At 44.3% G+C, this 19,639-nt stretch overlaps 5 protein-coding genes across 8 annotated transcripts in view; 2 read left to right on the forward strand and 3 right to left on the reverse strand.

Moving 5' to 3' along the window:
• Positions 1–5,379, forward strand: part of nedd9 (neural precursor cell expressed, developmentally down-regulated 9) — a 23,925-nt gene extending 18,546 nt beyond the window's left edge. Inside the window, exons 6-7 of the mRNA XM_015974182.3 lie at positions 153–242; positions 369–5,379. Of these exons, the coding sequence (XP_015829668.1) occupies positions 153–242; positions 369–878 (600 nt within the window). The 3' untranslated portion in view covers positions 879–5,379. The remainder of the gene's footprint in view (positions 1–152; positions 243–368) is intronic.
• Positions 3,827–7,773, reverse strand: apoea (apolipoprotein Ea). The gene is made up of 5 exons (XM_015974183.3): positions 5,806–7,773; positions 5,665–5,727; positions 5,226–5,376; positions 4,431–4,718; positions 3,827–4,292 (listed from the first exon to the last, which is right to left on the reverse strand). Exons 2-5 carry the CDS (start codon positions 5,705–5,707, stop codon positions 3,986–3,988), a joined length of 789 nt encoding a protein of 262 aa, XP_015829669.1. The 5' UTR covers positions 5,708–5,727; positions 5,806–7,773; the 3' UTR covers positions 3,827–3,985.
• On the reverse strand, positions 7,773–12,969 carry LOC107394957 (apolipoprotein A-IV-like). Its single transcript, XM_054745511.2, has 3 exons — positions 9,127–12,969; positions 8,592–9,051; positions 7,773–8,401 (listed from the first exon to the last, which is right to left on the reverse strand). Exons 1-3 carry the CDS (start codon positions 9,164–9,166, stop codon positions 7,780–7,782), a joined length of 1,122 nt encoding a protein of 373 aa, XP_054601486.1. The 5' UTR covers positions 9,167–12,969; the 3' UTR covers positions 7,773–7,779.
• A 129-nt stretch (positions 12,970–13,098) lies between these two features.
• Positions 13,099–14,607, forward strand: LOC107394958 (apolipoprotein A-IV). Its single transcript, XM_015974185.3, has 4 exons — positions 13,099–13,237; positions 13,304–13,357; positions 13,437–13,587; positions 13,940–14,607. Exons 2-4 carry the CDS (start codon positions 13,324–13,326, stop codon positions 14,517–14,519), a joined length of 765 nt encoding a protein of 254 aa, XP_015829671.1. The 5' UTR covers positions 13,099–13,237; positions 13,304–13,323; the 3' UTR covers positions 14,520–14,607.
• Positions 14,608–15,795: 1,188 nt separating this feature from the next.
• On the reverse strand, positions 15,796–19,540 carry tomm40l (translocase of outer mitochondrial membrane 40 homolog, like). 4 transcript variants are annotated; one of them, XM_054745537.2, is made up of 5 exons: positions 18,754–19,540; positions 18,501–18,633; positions 16,316–16,408; positions 16,178–16,239; positions 15,796–16,024 (listed from the first exon to the last, which is right to left on the reverse strand). In XM_054745537.2, exons 2-5 carry the CDS (start codon positions 18,624–18,626, stop codon positions 16,003–16,005), a joined length of 303 nt encoding a protein of 100 aa, XP_054601512.1. In that variant the 5' UTR covers positions 18,627–18,633; positions 18,754–19,540; the 3' UTR covers positions 15,796–16,002. The 4 variants fall into 4 exon arrangements, with proteins under 4 accessions (XP_054601512.1, XP_054601510.1, XP_054601511.1 ...); XM_054745535.2 differs by having other exon boundaries at positions 16,178–16,408; XM_054745536.2 differs by having other exon boundaries at positions 16,178–16,408; positions 18,501–19,540.
• Positions 19,541–19,639: the final 99 nt, after the last annotated feature.

A 19,639-nucleotide genomic window follows, 5' to 3' on the forward strand; every position in this document is an offset into this window, starting at 1 on the left:
CCTTTTACGGGTTTAACCGTTTAACTGTAGAGTTTTAGGTAAACGGGTCAAACAGAAAACACCACCTCTGATAACCTAAAGTGTAAAGTATAAGCGCCTTGCTCCGCAGCCGTGGGACCGGCTCATCTCATCCTGTTCCCGTTTCTTCCCAGGGGAAAGAAGACTTTGAGCGTCAGCAGAAGGAGCTGCTGGAGAAGGAAAACATCATCAAGCAGAACCCGGCTCAGCTGGGCCAGGAGCAGGTGAGACGGGAGAACTGGGTGTGGATAAGGAGGAAGGTTTAAGAGAATCAGAACCTGGGAGATGTTTGGGACGGGCTTTAGTTCTGGTTCTGGTGGAGAATAACCAGACCTCTGGTTGCTTCACAGATCAATCAGTTCAAGAAGCTGGAGCAGGAAGTGATCCAACCCGTGGAGAACGACATCCCCCAGTGGATCAGCGCGTCTCCGTCGGACCCGTCCTCCGTCCACGTCTTCTCTCGGGACCGCCAGCTGCTCGCCTTCTATTCGGCCCAGTGCGAGCAGCACTTCGTCACCCTCCTCAGCGCCGTGGACGCCTTCTTCGGCTGCGTCAGCGCCGGCCAGCCGCCCCGCATCTTCGTCGCCCACAGCAAGTTTGTCATCCTCAGCGCCCACAAGCTGGTCTTCATCGGGGACACGCTGTCCCGGCAGGCCGCCGCCCCCGAGCTGGCCAACAGGGTCATGAACTCCAGCAACGTTCTGTGTGACCTGCTGAAGACGGTGGTCACCGCCACCAAAACGGCCGCTCTGCACTACCCCAACACGGCCGCCATCCAGGAGATGGTGGACCGGGTCACGGACCTGTCGCACCACGCGCGGCAGTTCAAGGAGCAGCTGCTGCAGATGGCCTCGTCGTGATGTTCCTCCTGGCTGCGTGTGTAAATATCAGCTGTTTCCTGTAGATAGTTTTGTATTATGGTCTGTAGGTGCAGTCGTGGTGTCTCCGTAGAACTTTGTGGACTTTTCAGAACATTCCTGTTGTGTCTGAAGCACCTTATGAGCTGTAGATGTTGTTGTTTGTGGAGCTCGTCTCAGAGTAAACAACTAATCTGAACACGGGTCAGACTCGTCTTACTGACACAAGTTTTCAAACTACCAACCTTTCCTGAAAAGCAACCGGAGCCCGTTTGGCCCGGCTCTGTTCAGAACCCCTCGGCCGTTTAGATTTTCCTTCCATAAACAAGATTTTTGAACACCAGTTTCTGTCTGGGCCTGACTGGGTCGATCAGAACCGAGCCTTTAGAACCTGCAGCAGGTTTTCAGGAACCATCAGACTCTGTGGTTTTGTCTGAACGGGGGTTGAGTAAGTGAAGTGGACCGGTACCAAGGGCTCAGCAGACAGGTAGTAGCTCAGAACCAGAACCCAAGGTTCTGCCGAGTCATTTCCTCCTCTCGCCACAGACTGGTTCTGGAATTACAGCTCAGTTCCTCCAGAAGCTGCAGATGGAAACGCAGCGGTCCGGATGTGAGGGACGCGTGGCTTCGCCGGTACCACAACAGCCGGGCCTCGGCCCGCTTTGAGGTGGCTTCCATCCGGGCCTGCACGTGTGTCCAAGGCGAGACGGATGAAAGCAGGAGACTCTGAAGTTTCATCCAAACGCATCGACAACGATTCGCTATATAAAAATATTTCACTGGTCTCCTCCCGGTCCTGGTACCGGCAGGTTCTGGTACCAGCACATAAAACACTTCATTTATTTTTCTAAAGGTTTCAGCACCATAATTCCTGAAGTGTTCATTTTACAGAGCAGCTAAAACATAAAGAGTGATAAACAAACCAAATGTAAAAACTAAAAGATCCGCAGAGTTTGAATCTAGACTTTAAAATCTGCAGGTAGAGAAAAGTTGAGTCCAATAAAGACCAAAAAAACACGAAGGACGTGTTTGGATGAACAAAGGTAAGCATTATACTACCTAAATATTACCTTAGTAGTATTACTTTTACATTACTGTTGTTAAACATATCAGAACTGGTATTTCCCCAAAGGAACTAGAAAACTGCAAACAGGAAGTGTTTTCTCTGCGGCTGTGAAAGGCATTAGTCAAAAGCTGAACAGAAACATTAATAAATGAATTTTTCCATTTTTACATTAAAATAAACTTTTATATTGATGAAAGGTTTTAGCTTACCCTACAAACAAAGCCTGTCTTGTTTTCATCTCTGACCTTTGACCTGAAGTCAGGCCGTTTTCTGTCAGTGCGTTGCTGCCCCCTGCTGGTGGCTCTGGGAAAGACAAGATTACAGATTTAAATCCACCAAACATTCAGTAAAAACGGCCCAGACAAAAGTATTTCCCTAAGTGAAAAGATTCATAAAGATTAATTAAACACCCTAATATATAATAAAATATATTTTCAAATGAGATAAAGCAGGTTCCTCTGGGTCTCAGGATGCATTTTATTCACATTTATTTTTGTTGTTGGGCAAATTTTTATTTATTTTGATGTACAAATATAAATGGTAATGAAAAACGCATGCAGACAGTTTAACTTTTTTTTACTTTTATGTCTTAAATAATACATTTCTTAAAATAGTTTTATAGGAATAATAAATACATTTAAATATACTTTTAAATATATGTGAATTAGAAATGATCCAAAGTGACCAGCAGATGTTTTTTTCCACATTTATCTTTTTTTTTTACTTTAAAGCACAAAATCAAAATTCTTATTTTATTTTCAAGGCCTGCTGCTTTGTTTAGTGTGTGTGTGTGTGTGTGTGTGTGTGTGTGTGTGTACTTCAAAACTCTTAGAAGAATTTAGGTTAAGTTCACACAAATTGAAGCTTTTCAACACTATTTATTAGAAATTTTTTTAAAACCCTCTGCTGGTCTCACTTTTGGCCATTTCTTTACGCCTATATAGAATGTTAGCGTGATCTCGAAGGTGTGGCGTGAGAGCCTGTGAAGAGGGTAAAGTGCAATTGTAAGTCGCTTTGGACAAAAGTGTCTGCTAAATACATAAACATAAACATAAAGTGCGTGTTTCTCACGCTCATTGCGTGAGAATTGGCAGCCCTGAGTCCATCTGAGGAAAATTCTAGCTCCGCACCTGGCAGTTTGAGCGCGAAAATTCACCGTTTTCGCTAGACAACTAGCTTTAGCCGTAGCACAATGGATTCTTACAAACATCTAACAACAACTCTGTTGCTTTACCTGTGACAGGTGAACGTAGACGGTCTCTTTCGGACCGTACCGCCACGTTCAGCTCCAAGCAACTCATTAAAAAAGGACCGTCTTCATTGTGTAGTTCTAAGCAGCTAAACTGTAACCGATGCTACTCTGACGCTAAATCCAACATGGCGGCGACGCTCGTGCGTTGACTGGTGTTTAGGTTAAAACTGTTTCCCACTCTGCTTCAAACTGTTCCATATTTTAGCACGGATGGATACAAATCTCGGTTTTTGAACTTGTGTCATGTGTTTGAGCTTATTTCTGAGGAAACTGGGTTTAATGCCTTAGCCTTTACCACTCACAGACTTCTGTGTGTTTTGCTAATTAGGTATTTATATCCACTTTCAGAATTAATTTACATTTAACCTGCTGACGTCAACAAGCAGTAGCCTATATATTTTTAAAAAGTTTAAATATTTCTGTCTTTTCTGCAGCTGTTTGTGGAGTATTTTGGTGATCGATGAATATTTTTGCAGATTTTTTTTATTTTTAAGTTTAATTTTTAATCTCCGTTAACGTGAATCATCTGTTAAATATTTGTCAAACTCAGATGTGAACTGGTTCTTGCGACTATAGTTTTATTTATTTTTTATCTACACAAACTCTTTTGACCAAAGAAAGACTCCAGGGAACTTTTGTTCACTCATGTTTTTATTCAACACAATGATCCAGATGACGAGACGACCATGGGGGTTTTACTGGTTTTACTGTGAATGGTTTTACATAAACCGGTTCAGGGTTGGGTCAGGGATAGACAGATGAAGATGGATCAGTCCAGATCAACACCAGCGTCTACATGCCGTCTCTGATCATGGAGACATACGGCTCAAACCAGTTCCTCATCTCTTCCATTTTCTTTCCCAGAGTGGAGCCAAGGTCCCCGGTCTTGCTCTCCAGGCGCCCCTTGATGTCCTCGGCGGCCGTCTGAATCTTGGTCTTCATGTCCTCTACGTGGGACTGGAGCAGGTCATTCAGGGTAGAGATCTTGGCCTGGGCGTTGTCCCGGACCTGAGAGAAGTACGGGTCCAGCTGAGTCCTCATGTCCTCCACGTTGTCTGAAGCTCTGGTCTGAAGCTCTGTGATGTAATCAGTAATGTGTCTGAAGGACGAAGCAAGTTGGAACATTTTAATTACTGATATTTTATGTAGTGAAGAATCCGTTATAAAAACAATGACTTTCAGGACACGATGAGAACTGAAACTGATTGGATGGCTTCCCTTTAGAGCGTCAGCTCACCTCTGGATCTCCTGGGTGTCCTTATGCAGCCGTTTCTTCAGCTTACGGGTGTAGGCGGAGACCCGGACCTTGACGTCTTCAGCATTCTGCTCCATCATGCTCTGCAGCTCAAGGACGTATTTGTCCATCTGCTCGCGGGCCTCGCTTACGTGAGTGTTTAGCTTGTCTCCCAGCAGCTGCAGGTCTTTCCTGACTCGCTCGGTGGCCTCCTGGGTGTACGGGGTCAGCTTGGTCTCCAGGTGGTCCTTGTACAACGCCAGCTCCGACAGGCTGTCCTGGACCAGGGTGCTGAAAGACAGGAACCTTTAGTGGCTGGTTCTCTGATGAAACCAGGACCAGAACATTTCTAATCAGCTGGGAAACCAACAAACAAGAGACAGGTCAAAGTTCAACGGTTCTGATCCCAGGTAAACAGGCCGGAGGCCTCTGGGGTCAAGTTTGAGCCTGGAGATTAAGATCGGCTCAGAGACGAGGCGTTTACACGTCGACATGTTCAAGGAAAGGTTAAAGGTCACAGCAGAGTGAAATTAAACGATCCAGATAGCTAATGGGGTGCACCAAATAAACAATTTATTACAAAAGTTCAAAAAGTAAAAATGTTTTTGTCCTTTGATGTAGAGAAAAATAATCTGATAATCCCGTCGGTTCTACCTTTTGTTCACTAGTCTTAGTTTTCCTAAACATGCTCATGTCTCTTGTTCCTTGTTGGTTTAGTTAACAGAACAAGGTTTTGACTGTCTCACAGACTAAATCTGAGATTATTCCCACTCAGATTATATTATCCTGTGAACTCACTCAAGCTCTCGGCTGATCTGGGAGCTGCGGATGTCCTTCACCACCTCGTCGGCCTTTGAGTTCAGATCAGTGATGTAATCCTGGAACTTCTCCATGGTGACCTCCCAGGTGGTCTGCCAGTCGTCCTGAAGAACGCTCCGGCCATGGCAGCCTGGTGGCGCACAAGCACAGTTCTTTAAAACACGGAGGAACATTCAAAAGGATCCGTTCTGGGATTTTCTTCAGTGGCTGTTTTTACTGTTGGGTCTGTGACTCGTGTCGAGTCATCAAGAAAACAAAGGATCAGAAATATCTCCCGTGCATCGCTACAACGGCTAGTTTCAGCCAAAGATTCTCAAAGTGAGAGCAAACTTAGCTATTCCTGAGATTTCCGATTTAAATCCATTTGCACCCCTCATTTCCAGATTTCCGTCCTCCGTTTATTCCTTCTGCAGCTCACCTGAAAGCACCGCCAGTGCAAGAATGACAGCAAACGCCTTCATGATGACACAAGGATGGACACCTGCAACCATCAAGCATGAAAACTGCTTAGGTGAATTTGACCTTTTAACACGAGAACTCCCCCTAACCCGAGACTCACCTCAGATGTCTGACTGGATGCGTGACGTCTGTGAGGCCGACTCAAGCCGCCGTTCCGTATTTATACAGATCAGCTGTAATCAATCCCACCCAATAAACCTCCAGAGGAATCGTGACCTGCGTCCGAAGTTCCGTCCCTGAGCTGCGTTGTTGTCATCTTTTATTGCTGTGTGTGTTGTTTTGGCTCCACGTAGCGCTCCGAAGGCTCGCGTCACAGGTCAGGATTTTAAAAACACGCTGCTGGGGTGGGTGGTGTCCTGGAGGGACACACGACTCCCTCCTTGTGTGTTAAACATGTGACAGAAGAGTCCAGGAAACTCAAGAGTTTTTAGCTGATATCCAGCACGGCACGGAGAAGGTCAAAGGTCACGTTTGTATCATGAAAGTCAACTGAACAAACGTGTATCCACGCAGATTTAATGAAACTGGTGTAAGACCAAAACGTGTTCCAGAAATCCCCGTTCACACAGATGACTGAAGAAGTCATCAGTATGCGTGGACATTTACACCATCATAAGGAAACTAAGCAGAAAATTCCTCGGAAAGCCTCGATGCCGCATGATCCACACATAAGCCAACAACCTCATGAAAAACTCCTAAACCAGCTCATGAAACCAACCTACGTAAATGGGCTGCGTGGTGGCACAGTTGTTAGCACAGCTGCCTTGTATCAAGAAGGTTGCAGGTTCGAAACTCGGCTGCAGCCTTTCTGCGTGGAGTTTCGTGTTCTCCTCATGCATGCGTGGGTTTCCTCCGGCTACTCCGGTTTCCCCCACAGATCACAGCGCGCCCGATAGGTTCACAACTGGATAAGAGCGTCAGATTAATAAACATAAAAGACCCGCACTTGTTAAGCACCTTTCAGGGTCTGAGGACTCTAAGGCGCTTTAGACTACAGTCAATCATTCACCCTTTCACACACACGTTCACACGCTGGTGGTGATGAGCTACGATGTAGCTACAGCTGTCCTGGGGCGCAGTCACAGAGGCAAGGCTGCCGAGCTCAGGTGCCACCGGTCCCTCCACCACCACCAGCAGGCAAGGTGGGTTAAGTGTCTTGCCCAAGGACACAACAACAGAATTCTCTGTCCAGAGCTGGGATCGAACCTGCAACCTTCCGATTACCTTGCTCAACCTCCTGAGCTACTGCTGCCCTCAACCATCTGGTTTCAACCTGATCTGAAATCGTTTCCACGTGATTACTGCGGCACACTCATGATTTTCATGCTTTTTGGTGTGTTCGTGTTTACATGTTTATTTTTGTTTGTTTGATTTGATTGTTTATTCTTTTTACTTTTTAGCATTTGTTAGCTCAGATGTCTTTTATTTGTTGTGTGCTTTTACTGCCAGCACGTTGGTCATGTGGCTAGCTCCACACGAACAATGCTTCTATGCATGCAGTGACCCTACCAGGGCAGACCAAGCTGACGTAGCGCAAACGGGCGTTTGAAACGGTTCCAGGTTCTGCTTATTGATCATGTTTGTTAGCTTCAAGACGCCCAAAATGCTACCTGTAACATTTCGTTTTTAGGTAAACATGAGCACTAACCAACACTAGCAATGTGGCAGTTAGCTTAGAAAAGTTAGCAGCTAAATGTCATTTGAGCTAACAGTTTGCTATGGTTAGCTAGGGTTGTTGTAGCGTTAGCTCAGTTTGCTGCCTGTGATCAAAGATCAAAGGAGTTATTTGTGTGAATGCAACCATTTTCAAAAACACAAAACCAGCGAATCTTCATTAAAAACGTTTTCTAAGAAAGGAGCTGAGAGTAAACACCACAAGAGGACTTTGGTTCAGTAATCTTGTATTTTGATCAAAGCAAATCAGACATTTCATTAGGACTTAAGGAAATCATGACATCCTTGTGCTATCGATTAAAGACTCAAGGCTGATGCTGCCTCTTCTCCTGGTGTAGCAGACCAGGTATGGAGCTCATTAACATCTTGATGCAGTAAAGGTAAAGCTTTAGTTGAGCCCTTAATAATTGTTGGCTGCCCAGGTTCTCCACATGTCCCTCAGCTGGTCATTCATTTCCTCTTCATTGTCACTCATCCTGACACTATGCTTCTTTCCACGTGGCGCCATCTTCCTGTTGATCTCATTGGTTGTGGTGTCCAGCTGGCCTTCAAAGTTGTTGACCATCAGAAGAATGATTCCCTGGAATTCTTCCATGTGCTCATCTATTTTATTCTTGTCACATGTATACTTGGGGTAATGGTGCTTGTGATGATGATAATGGTGGTCAGGTTGATGGTGCTCATAATTCTGCATGTATTCACAGCTTTCATACATCTCGCCGTGGAGCTCTTGGATCTGCCCCATTATGCATTCCTTCAGGCCTTTGGGGTCCAAGGACTCAATGTAGTAGGCAATGTACTTCTTCATGTCTTCCATCTTGCAACGCAGTTGAGCTGCCATCTCTGTACTGTGGAATAGGACACCACCTTCAAGATCCTCCATAAATTCCTCCATGTGATACTTCAGGTTGTCTATTTCATGACAGAATTTACGGTAGAAGTCGTTGGTCCAAAGAACCACTTGAGTATACACCGTGTTGAAGAACCCATAGATGGCTTCAATGCTCGTGGAGATGAGTTCACTGCAAAGACACCAACACAACACTGATTAAAGCATGCCCCCCTTCAGGTTTGGAGTGTTTTCTAAAGTAAATCTTTATCGGTTGACAGTTTTCATAGATATTTCACTGAAAGGGAACCAAAACCAACAAATACTCTATAAACACTCTTTCAGAGTTCCAGAGAAACACTTTGGCATGAAGGATTTCTCACCACAGATTCTTTCCTGGGGCGGACTTCCTGATGTGCCACACATACTCTTTGCTGGTCATGGTTGTCTTTCCCACATAGTCCCAGAAAGCATTTTGCACCATTTCCACTTGATGTTGATAGGGACTTGTTTTTTTTTGGTTGTAATCGTCCCAATGCCCATGATATCCATGATGTCCATGATGTCCATGATGTTTATGATGTCCATGATGCCCATGATGTCCATGATGTCCATGATGTTTATGATGTCCATGATGCCCATGATGTCCATGATGTTTATGATGTCCATGATGTTTATGATGTCCATGATGTTTATGATGCCCATGATATCCATGATGTCCATACTGCTGCTGCAGCTGCTGCGGCTGCTCCTGCTGCTGCTGCGGCTGCTCCTGCTGCTGCTGCAGCTGCAGGAGCTGCTGCTGCTGCTGCTGCTGCTGGTCATCATAACCAGCATTACAGGCTGCAAAAGTAAAACAAAGATTAAAGCTTTAGTTATTTGTTGCCTTAGACACTTGGAAGAAAGAAGTTCTCTGACCTGTGAAGAAGACCAGGAGTAGCACAACCAGGATCTTCATGTCTGACCTGAGAGGAAACACCTATTTAGCTCTTTGAGTTCAGCTGTGTGCTGAAGTGTGAGGAGCTGGAGGACTACCTGCTCAGTCAGCTGCTGAATGTCAAGCGTGCCCTCTGGAGTATTTATAGGCAGCTGCCTGGTAGAGCGAACGCCTTGTGGTTAGAGCATGACGCCAGGTCGGGACAGCCCATCAGACAGGATGGATGTTCTCATGAACGTCATGTTCAGATACAAGAAACCCTGATATTGTCTAAACGGGACATTATGATGAGATTGTTTTCTGTTTGTGTGACACTTGATAGATTAATCATCAAGGAAGGAAAGACTCAACATGTTTCATCTTCATGTTGAACTTTGATTTAATTCTGTTATGTTTGGGTCTCTCTTTAAATTTACCAAGTTACTTTAGAGGCCCGGCCTGGAATCCTTGATCTGGTCTAGAGCCCCTGATCTGGTTTAGGACTCCTGGTCCGGTCTAGGACTCCTGGTCCGGTCTAGAATCCCTGATCTGGTCAAGGACTCCTGGTCCAGTCTAGGACTCCTGGTCCGGTCTAGAATCCCTGATCTGGTCTAGGACTCCTGGTCCAGTCTTGAATCTCTGAGCTCCCTGATGTTTTTGGTTCTGAAATAGCTAGAACGAAATCGCGTCCAATAAAAATTCAGTTGTCAGAAGGTTATGAAGGTAAATAATACAAAGGTACTAAAAATGTACTGAAATGCTGTTTAACTTCTTCAATTTTCTGTAGTTGAGCTCAGAGCTACGGGTTAAAGAGCTAAAATATTTAACTATTGCTCTGGATTTTTCCCAATAAAATGTTAGATTTGTTCAACAGAAAACAACAATAAACACATAAAAACTGTTTTCACATAAACATTTAATGAACTGATTTTGTTGTTCATTTTTTGTCAGAAATTCAAACAAAGATCATATTTAATTTTCCATTGGTGGTCCAGCAGTCTGGGCAGTTTTATAACGATGAATAAATCAGTGTTGCTGGTGTTCATTTTTATTTTGTTCTGCTTGTGATTTCTTTTGTTATAGAAATGAGTGAAACTCAGCTGATGGAGTTAAAGAATAAAGAAACAAACCAGTAAAATGACAGAAATCATCAGCAGATTTACTCGTTCTGGTTGAGAAAACCTGACTCCGTTTTTATCTGAATATCAGCGTGTATAAAAACAAATGTAACGCGTAATGATCTTTGTATCATTCTGCTTCAGTGTCTGAATGTTCCTGACAAACTCTGAGTTTTTATGGGTCAGCTAGATGTGAGAGAGACTTTGGTCCGGTTCTGCCATCTGACTCAATAATTATCTGTACTGGAGAACTCAGAGTGTCCTTAAACAGCCCACAGCCCGATAAGAAGGCTGAGCTGAGGCCGTCCTGCGGAGAAAAGCTGCTGATAAACATGATTTTATTAAACGCAGACAAAAGCCTTGAAGGGAAACTCCAACCTGGAGTCACACACGATCACATTTAAAGTAAAACCATCACACTTTATTTTTAACACCAAAACATTTAAGTATATGTTAAAAGTTTAAGAACAATGACATTTTCCTCAGTTTTAAACGGATTCATCACACTATTACCCATTCCTTCAGATTTTTGCTATATAATTAAAATTATGACCAAAAAAATGTAAAATTTGACTCAAAACTGCCAAAACAAGACTGAAACATTCATTTATTCATCTGAAAAGTTTTAAACATTTACAAAATATTTTTTATTTTAGTCTCATAAACTCTTAGCGTGAGCTACCTGTGTTTAGCCTAGCTGTTAGCTTCAAGACACAAAAGGAGTCCAGTTTCCTTCATTCGAACACATTTGGATTTCCACGACCTGACTGAGAACTCACCAACATAGCTGTTAGCTTACCGTTCTATCACAACAAGACAGAAATCAGCATGTGACATATTCAGTCATTTTAGTTTTTACATAAACTGTTCAGAGTGAGAGATTGTTGTCTTCTTTGACTTTTTAACCAGATTAGCAAGCTAACGTTGGTTACCCACAGCTAACGGTTTCCCTCCAATTAGCAGTGAATGCTATTGAAATACGGTTTGCGCACGATAGCACATTTGCCAAACAGCAACAAGGGCTTTAAAGAGCGAGTCACTCCACAATCAACTCTTTATGCTAATAAACTGTAAAAATGAGGGTCAAATAGTGTTTTAGACACGTGTGTATTTTATTTAAAAACTAAAAATTCAGCATAAAAACATCAGTCTAGCGCCTTCTTCAGTTCAACACTTAGCAGCAGATTGATTCTGAATCCCCATAAGCCAATGGCTAAAGCTTACACTGCTACGTAGCCTGTGCTGTGCTTTGTATCCGTACATAGCCTGTGCTGTACTACGTAGCCTGTGCTGTACTACGTAGCCGTACATAGCCTGTGCTGTACTACGTAGCCTGTGCTGTACTACGTAGCCGTACATAGCCTGTGCTGTACTACGTAGCCTGTGCTGTGCTACGTAGCCGTACATAGCCTGTGCTGTGCTACGTAGCCGTACATAGCCTGTGCTGTACTACGTAGCCTGTGCTGTACTACGTAGCCGTACATAGCCTGTGCTGTACTACGTAGCCTGTGCTGTACTACGTAGCCGTACATAGCCTGTGCTGTACTACGTAGCCTGTGCTGTACTACGTAGCAGCGCTGTGGCTGTAGGTCATAAAAGCATTGTGGTCGAGCCTTGTGGCGAGTTAGGAGTTCGATTTGCAAGTGAGTGTGTACGACAGTTAGCAGGTTAGCAATAGTTCAACATTAGCGTTGTCATAATCTTTAGCATAGCTTTCTCGTTATAGATACATATTCAGTGTTAGCTTGGCTGTTACACATTGTAGTTTCGTGTTCTATATCGTGAGCAAGTTGAGTTTATTGAAGGCTACTACTGTGTTAGGATGGGGAGATGGTGTTGTGTAGCGGGTTGTGGTAGCTCTGTGGGTTTGAACGTTTCTACTAGACTTGGAAATTGGGCGCTAGTGGTTGCACTCAGCTGGTGTAGCAGAGAACAGCGAGCTCCCACCTGATGCTCGAGTTTGCAACAAGCATTTTACCACTATTCCCCCACTAAGCAGATGGAGTTTGAACTGGGTTATCTGCAGATCTCCGTTTGAAGAGAGGTCGCCCCAACCAACCACTGGACGCAGCCCACCCACTCTGCAGCCCCGCCATGATGGAGACGTCCAGAGAAGAATAGAAAAAGGGTGAATTTGATTTGCACGAAAAAGCAGGTTGGCTAATGGGGCAGATGTTGTGTTGTCACTGAACCCCGAGCTGCTCTGGTAAAAAGGACAAAATATCACAAACTAAATCAAGTTTAAAAGTTTTCTTAGTTGAGTAATAAAATAATTGTTGGGAGATAATAAAATAAAGCAGTGAACCCATAAAATGATAAATATAAAGCTTAAGCTTTTAAAGGACATGAAGAACACCTGGATGTTCTACCTGTTCCAGATTATAATCTGATTTTGGAGGACGTGTGTCTCACTCATGGCAGGGTGGGGGAGGGGGTAAAGTCCAGGTGTAGTCAGACGTTGGACAGGTGTGTTTGTGTCCATCAGAGTTAATCTGACAGATTTATCCTGTAATTTGACTCCATCACAGCAGCAGTTAAACATTCTAGTGTGTGCAAGTGAGGTAAACAGTAAATCCGTGTAAAAATAACATATTAAGGATTTATGTTGATGTTTCACTAAAACATCCCCATATTTGGTAGATTATTTTTATTTAGTAGTTTTTATTGCAGTTTTATTAAATGTTTAATTTAAAAAAGACTCAAATGAAGGCTTTAAAACTCCTCGACTGTTGTTTTATTTTCTGCTGCGAGTCGGGTCAGAACCGTCCGGAACAAACTGCTGCACGTGAGCCGTTTAAGTGCTTTAAAACGTCCCCGTCTCGGTTCAGTACATGAGACACCTGAGTGATGTGGAGCGACAGCGGTGACGGGACCGGGTCCAGCAGGGCAGCTCCAGCAGGACTTTAACCTCCAACCGGACTATAAAACCCGGGAACGCCGGCCTGAGCAGCACCGAGTCATCCGGCGCTGACGGAGAACAAGCTGCCTGTGAAAGGTAGGAACTTCCTCAGAGCTTTCTGTAACTGATCCGAGTTACTAACCAACCCGTTTCACCCATCAGAACCAGTCCAGAGTCCCGTCATGAAGGTCCTCGTGGTTCTCGCTCTTTTCTCAGGTGAGTTCACCTCCTGTTTGAACTGATGTTAGCTGAAACCAGGTGACCAGGTGATGTTGACCTGCTGCTTCTTCCTCAGTTTGCCGGGCCAACATCCTGTGGGCCGACCCGCCCAAACCCAACATGGAGGTGGTGAGGGAGGCCTTCTGGGACTATGTTGCCAGGGCAACGCAGACCGCTGAGGACTCCCTGAAGCAGATCCAGGCATCTGAGCTGGGACAGGAAGTGAAGTAAGAGTCCAGTTTGATTACAGGTCGGAACCAGAACCCCTGATCCAGTCCAGAACCCAGTTTCTTTTCACTTTTCTAGTTTCTGCTCCCCAGGAGGTCTAAAGGACCTTTTCTTTGGACTTCGATGACACCAGAACATTTTCAGAATATGTGTGTCTCTGAACCACTCAGGCAGAAAGAGGATGAGCCTGAGTTGGGTCAAGCCACCAGAACCAGAACTGAACTAGCAGCAGACTGATCTGCTAGTTTCTTTTTAAAAACTGACAGGAATCAGAAGTTCTGGGAATCTTAAAGATGTTAAAGTGGATCAGGACCGGGTCAGAACCATGATGAAACTGTTTCTATTTTTCAGCACCAGGATTGCTCAGAACACCGACTGGGTGAACCAGTACATCGCCTCTCTGCAGACCCAGGTGGCCCCTCTGACCCAGGACTTCATGACCCGCTTTACCCAGGAGGCCGAGCGGCTGAAGGCCCGACTAGAGAACGACCTGACGGGTGTAGGCGACAACGTGAAGCCCTACGCCGAGCAGATGGTGCTGAAGCTCCAGAACCAGGTGGAGGAGCTGAAGAAGGAGATCGCTCCCTACGCCGAGTCCGTGGACCCAGAGGCCCTGTCGGCCGCCCTGCTGCAGAAGAGCCAGGCTCTGAAGGGGCAGCTGGAGACCAGCGCCACCCAGCTGCAGGCCCAGGTGGTCCCCTACACCGAGGACATGAGGCAGAAGATGGAGCAGAGCCTGGAGGACTTCCAGAGCAGTGTGCTTCCTCTGGCCCAGAGCTTCGAGTCCCAGCTGACCCAAAAGAGCCAGGAGATCCAGCAGAAGCTGGTTCCGTATGGAGAGGAGCTGAAGGCCAAGCTGGACTCCAGTGCTCAGGACCTGCAGGCTCAGCTGACGGCTCTGTGGGAGTCCTTCACCCAGAAGACCCAGTAAACAGACTCACATCTGATATGTTTATGTGAAAACCCGGTTCTGGAACATCTCACTGATCCAATAAAAGCTGCTGGTTTTTCACACAGAACCGACCCACGAGTTTTTATCCAAGTCCACAAAAACTTGAAGAGCAAGTCACCCCCTAACAGATTCTTACTCTGCTCCCACTTCCTGTTTGAAAAATGCAACAAATGCTGTTGCCTAGCAGACCGAGAGGGCGGAGCCGCTAACAAATACACACACAGGCTCACAACGGCGTTGTGACATCATATGGTACCAGCTAAGGTCATAGGGCACCTCTTAGCCAATAGTGATGGCAGATTTAAATGAAATGCAGAGCAGAGTTTACCTGAAGAGGGCGCAACACTGACAGTTTATCCACCACGTGTGTGTACCGCCCGGCGAGACACTCGCTACGTAGTTTATCAGCAAAAAGGTTGACTTGGGGGTGACTTGCTCTAATTTCCCTCAGGGACTAATAAAGTATCTTTGAATTTGAAATAACTTCAGATTTCCTCCTGAAGAAGCGGGTCTCCGGCTGGTTCCGACCCGCGGAACAAAACCAAACTTATACTTAAAAACAAAAAAACTAAGTTTTGGAAAAGTAAAAAACAGGATAAACGTTTAAAAATCACCTTCATGAAGTTTTACTTAAACTGAGAGGCAGACTCTGGTGATGACTTTATAACAACAATAATAAAACGTTTATTAATACCTGTAATAGTAACAGTAACAACTATAGTTTTTTTCCCATTTATTTCATTCAAAATAAAAACAAATAACATATAAACAATAAGAAACACATAACAAAAAATCTAATTTGAACGAAAAGGAGCAGAATGCAGAATAACATCTTATATAACTATAGTTAATAGTATAATAATTATTAACTATAGTTAATAGTATAATAATTATTAACTATAGTTAATAGTATAATAATTATTAACTCTAGTTAATAGTATAATAATTATTAACTATAGTTAATCGTATAATAATTATTAACTATAGTTAATAGTATAATAATTATTAACTCTAGTTAATAGTATAATAATTATTAACTATAGTTAATAGTATAATAATTATTAACTATAGTTAATAGTATAATAATTATTAACTCTAGTTAATAGTATAATAATTATTAACTATAGTTAATAGTATAATAATTATTAACTCTAGTTAATAGTATAATAATTATTAACTCTAGTTAATAGTATAATAATTATTAACTCTAGTTAATAGTATAATAATTATTAACTCTAGTTAACCGTATAATAATTATTAACTATAGTTAATCGTATAATAATTATTAACTATAGTTAACACGGACACAAATATGAAAAAATTAAAGTGAAAACAGGAACGAAACTTTGAACGGAATTCCGGCGGTCGTTAAAGTCCTTATCTGCGTCACAGATGCAGATCGCCGGAGGAAACGAAACCTCTGGGACAGGTCAGTATCGTAGACAGACAGCTCTGAGCGCGTTCACCAGCCAACGGGCATCAACCTGCACGAAAATCACAACGTAAAGGAATAATAATAAGTTTATTTACAACTAAGCATCAGTGCCTCTTGGGTCGAGGCGCCGGAGCGTTCACCGGTGCCAGACTCGGACTATGGATTAAATCCATGATGATAAACGACGGCCGGTTCTGCTCACCGGATGATCTGGGCGTTCCGGCTGCCACTGTGGTCCATGTCTCCCAGCACGACGGGAAAGACCTGCAGAAGAAGAACGACTCGTCCATTCGTTCATCTTACAGCCCAGAACGGAACCGGAGGTTCTACGTCGGCGTACCTCAGCTGGACCGGTCTGCATCGACCCGATGAAGGCGGCTCCACACCTGTAGCTGGAGTCTCCGGAGGAGCTCAGCAGAACGGAGTGATTCACCTGGAAAGACGGAACAAGCAGAGGAACCGGTTCTGATCCGTTTAGGTTAAGAGGGACAGATGTGACCTGGAAGTGGTTGCTGAGGCCCTTATTGACGATGAGTCGGACCCCTCCATCTGCAGCGGGAACACCGCTGAGGACAAAAATATAAAAGGAGCAGAATGAAGAATGGTTTTAAACCCTAACCATAGACCCGTGTTTGGTTCTGCTCACGGGGACAGAACCGCCTCTGGTATCGGTTCTGGTCCACCTGGCTCAGCAGTCAGCCGAAAGAAAGTCGCAGAAGCTTCAAAGTTCACTCCATCCCGTCTCCTGGACTCTTCTGGACCGGTTCTGGTGTCATTAGCAGCAGAACATTTAGGCCTCGGAGGCTGTGAGGCGAAGTCTCCATGGATCAGAACAGAAAATTCCCTGGATCACATACTGGAATTACTTCTGTAGGTTCGGAGCTAAACTGGTTCTTGAATTCTTCATAAAGGTTCTACGGGTCAAAGAGAGCGGACCTCCTCCTTGGTCTGGTTCTGATGAGTCTTCTGTAGAACCTCTGGGAGGTGAACCCGGGTCAGCACCAACACCCCAACCTGCCCGCTGAAGCCTTCCACATCAGAACCCCTGCTCCCGTTTCTTGGTCCACATCTGGTAGGTCCCTGGCTGCAGACCAGAACCATCTCACAGAGCTGACCCAGATGTCTGGTTCTGGTTGAGCTGATAAGCCCCATCCACTTCAGTAATCACGCTGTGTTTTAATAAGTTCCGGTTCCGGACCACAGGAGAGGACAGGTGGGACGCTCAGGTGCAGCGGCTGCAGGTTAAAACGAGCGGAACCGCAGGTTCGGCCCGAGTCCAAACGACTCGGCCGCTTTCACCAGAACACTTGAAAAGATCTCAAAACACAAGCGAGCGTCACTCACGTCGTGGGTTCCGGGAGCAGCCGGAAGTGCGGTGCCGAGAAGAGGAAGTTACGTTGACCCAGTTTGGTCACATCGCATTATGACTGGTGCACGTAGCTGTCACTCAAAGACGCGCCAATCATCTTCGCAGATAAAATGTACGTCATCAAAGGCAATTGCTTAACTAGGGAGTTGACTCCTCCAATGAGAAGGAGCTTAGAAACACAGGGCTTCTGATTGGAGGAGACTTAAGGCGGGCCGGCTGGTGGGCGGGTCTAGCTTGGTGGCTAGGAAAAAGCTTCAAGGTCGATAAACGGATCAAACTTTAGGATCTGGAGACTCAAAACATTCAAAGTCATTCCGGTTCAGATCCACTAAAAACACGGAGTTCTCCAGAGGGACCAGAAGAACAACTTCCGTTAATAAAACCAACCTTCAGTAGTTTTCCAGTGGCGGCTGGTGAAAAATATTTTTAGTGGGGCTGTGCTATTTTTTTTGTTTAAACAAACTTGTGCTTTCTGAGCTTTGTGCACAACTTCACTATTTCCTGAATTAAGCACAGCTCTTTTATTTCCTGTCTTACATCACTGGACAAACGGATTAATCCAGGTGTGTCTGACTATTGGCACGCTGCCTTGCGGACCAAGGTTGAAAAATACCGCATTAAATTGCACATAAAATAACACGACCATATATGGTAAATAGGCAATGCAAGAGGCAAGTAACAAAACATTTTGTTTAATTTCAACATTTGAGTGAACACGAAAAATTATGAGCAGGTCACTGTTACAGTAATGGTAGTAAACACCACTTAGACAAAATGCCAGAAATGTACACTGTTAGGACTTATGGAAAGTGGAAACACTTTCATAGGAAATAATGTCATCAGTATCCTCTTACAAATGTCATATTTCCCACTTTTTGGGACAAATCAGAAATGTTTTATTGTCCCAAAAGCTGGGAAATGTGTTTGCTGCAGCAGAAGTGTAACAAGTAAAATGGAATCAGATTGATGTATGTACACATTTACTTGAAATACACATTTACATGATTAAATATGTATAATAGGTATGTGTGTTGAAATGAGTTTTTACAGTTATTGCACATTAAACATGTTATTAAACAAATATCCCGGTTTGTGGGACAACCAAGGATTTCTGATTCTGATTGTCTTGTTTACAGAAATGTAATGTACAGCTTACCTCTGCACCCAGCTGCTGTTCTCCCTGTCCAAACGTCCTCCGTTTCTTTGTTGGCTGCTGCACTGATGCGCTGCATTCCTCAGTCAGAGAAGGAATGGAGTCCCCAATGAGACACAAGTTCCACATCCACCTTCTGTGGATCCCAGCCGATTTGAATAACAAACACGGAAAGCAAAATAACGCATTAGCGTGATTGCATCCAGCTAGCCACTGCTTCCTGGTGTACCAATTTTGGGAGAAGCGTCGTGTTTACCTCTCTCCTTGTCCTGCTGGCTTATCTTTACGTCGGGCTGATCTGGTCCAAGCTCTTTGACATTAAGTTTTTCCACCATAGTTCTCCTCTCGAACGGATACTGGAGAAGAGACCGAACTGAATTCAGTGGCTGCTGAGATCCGGTGTCCATGTTGTAGGCGCACTGGCGTCCATGTCTGCGTCTGCTCCATGTGCGTCACGAGTCACGACCAAAAACCTGCTGGAGTCGAGACTCTCCGAGTTCTACCGAACACCAACGAAAGCCTTGGCGGTAGCTCTATCGCCCATCATGCTTCTGAAACAACGTCGACGCTGATTGGATACATTCCCATTCCTACCCTTTGATTTTCTTGTCAGCAATTGGACAACCGGTCTCGTCCTGTTTGGGCGATTGAAAACAGCACACAGCCTCCACCGCTCGGCAGAGACCAATATATATATATACGATTTATTTTTGTTACAAAACACACAATTAACTTAGAATATGTGATTATTGTTAATTTTATTTATTTATTTTTAAATAAAAATTAAAAACAGTGGGGAAACTGGGAGGGCGGCGCCCTATCGCCCTCTACTGGCCAGCCGCCGCTGAGTTTTACGGTCTCGAGTCTTAACCGTCAAAAATATCCTGATGACTTCTGAGCAGCAGAATGTGGCACAAAAACACAAAAAGCACTAAAGAAACGGTTCAGGCAGATTATTCAATAAGAGCACTTTTACTCAAGTAGGCCTAGAAGTAATCAAGTAAATACCAAAGAACAAATAAACATCTCGTAGGCTACTTTAGTATTAGTAACTTGATTTGTTGAATTAATATGAAACATGAAGTCCTGCTGATTAACACACACACACACACACACACACACACACACACCAGAATAAATGA

Source organism: Nothobranchius furzeri, chromosome 19 (assembly GCF_043380555.1).
Source record: "Nothobranchius furzeri strain GRZ-AD chromosome 19, NfurGRZ-RIMD1, whole genome shotgun sequence".
In the NCBI taxonomy this organism is placed as follows: domain Eukaryota; kingdom Metazoa; phylum Chordata; class Actinopteri; order Cyprinodontiformes; family Nothobranchiidae; genus Nothobranchius; species Nothobranchius furzeri.

Bases quoted from the DNA above. Each gene is read 5' to 3' on its own strand.
- apoea (XM_015974183.3), bottom strand. From the start codon at position 5,707: ATGAAGGCGTTTGCTGTCATTCTTGCACTGGCGGTGCTTTCAG. The intron at 4,719-5,225 runs GTGAGTTCACAG...CCTGTCTTTCAG, and splicing joins CAGATCAGCCGAGAGCTTGA to CACCCTGGTCCAGGACAGCC. The intron at 4,293-4,430 runs GTGAGCTGACGC...TTCGTCCTTCAG, and splicing joins GACACCCAGGAGATCCAGAG to ACACATTACTGATTACATCA.
- LOC107394958 (XM_015974185.3), top strand. From the start codon at position 13,324: ATGAAGGTCCTCGTGGTTCTCGCTCTTTTCTCAG. The intron at 13,358-13,436 runs GTGAGTTCACCT...CTTCTTCCTCAG, and splicing joins GGTTCTCGCTCTTTTCTCAG to TTTGCCGGGCCAACATCCTG. The intron at 13,588-13,939 runs GTAAGAGTCCAG...TCTATTTTTCAG, and splicing joins GAGCTGGGACAGGAAGTGAA to CACCAGGATTGCTCAGAACA.
- LOC107394957 (XM_054745511.2), bottom strand. From the start codon at position 9,166: ATGAAGATCCTGGTTGTGCTACTCCTGGTCTTCTTCACAG. The intron at 9,052-9,126 runs GTCAGAGAACTT...TTACTTTTGCAG, and splicing joins ACTCCTGGTCTTCTTCACAG to CCTGTAATGCTGGTTATGAT. The intron at 8,402-8,591 runs GTGAGAAATCCT...GTGTCTTTGCAG, and splicing joins GCCCCAGGAAAGAATCTGTG to TGAACTCATCTCCACGAGCA.
- tomm40l (XM_054745535.2), bottom strand. From the start codon at position 18,626: ATGTGGAACTTGTGTCTCATTGGGGACTCCATTCCTTCTCTGACTGAG. The intron at 16,409-18,500 runs GTAAGCTGTACA...CCGTCTTTCCAG, and splicing joins AACAGCAGCTGGGTGCAGAG to GTGAATCACTCCGTTCTGCT. The intron at 16,025-16,177 runs GTGAGCAGAACC...ATTTTCGTGCAG, and splicing joins CGGAACGCCCAGATCATCCG to GTTGATGCCCGTTGGCTGGT.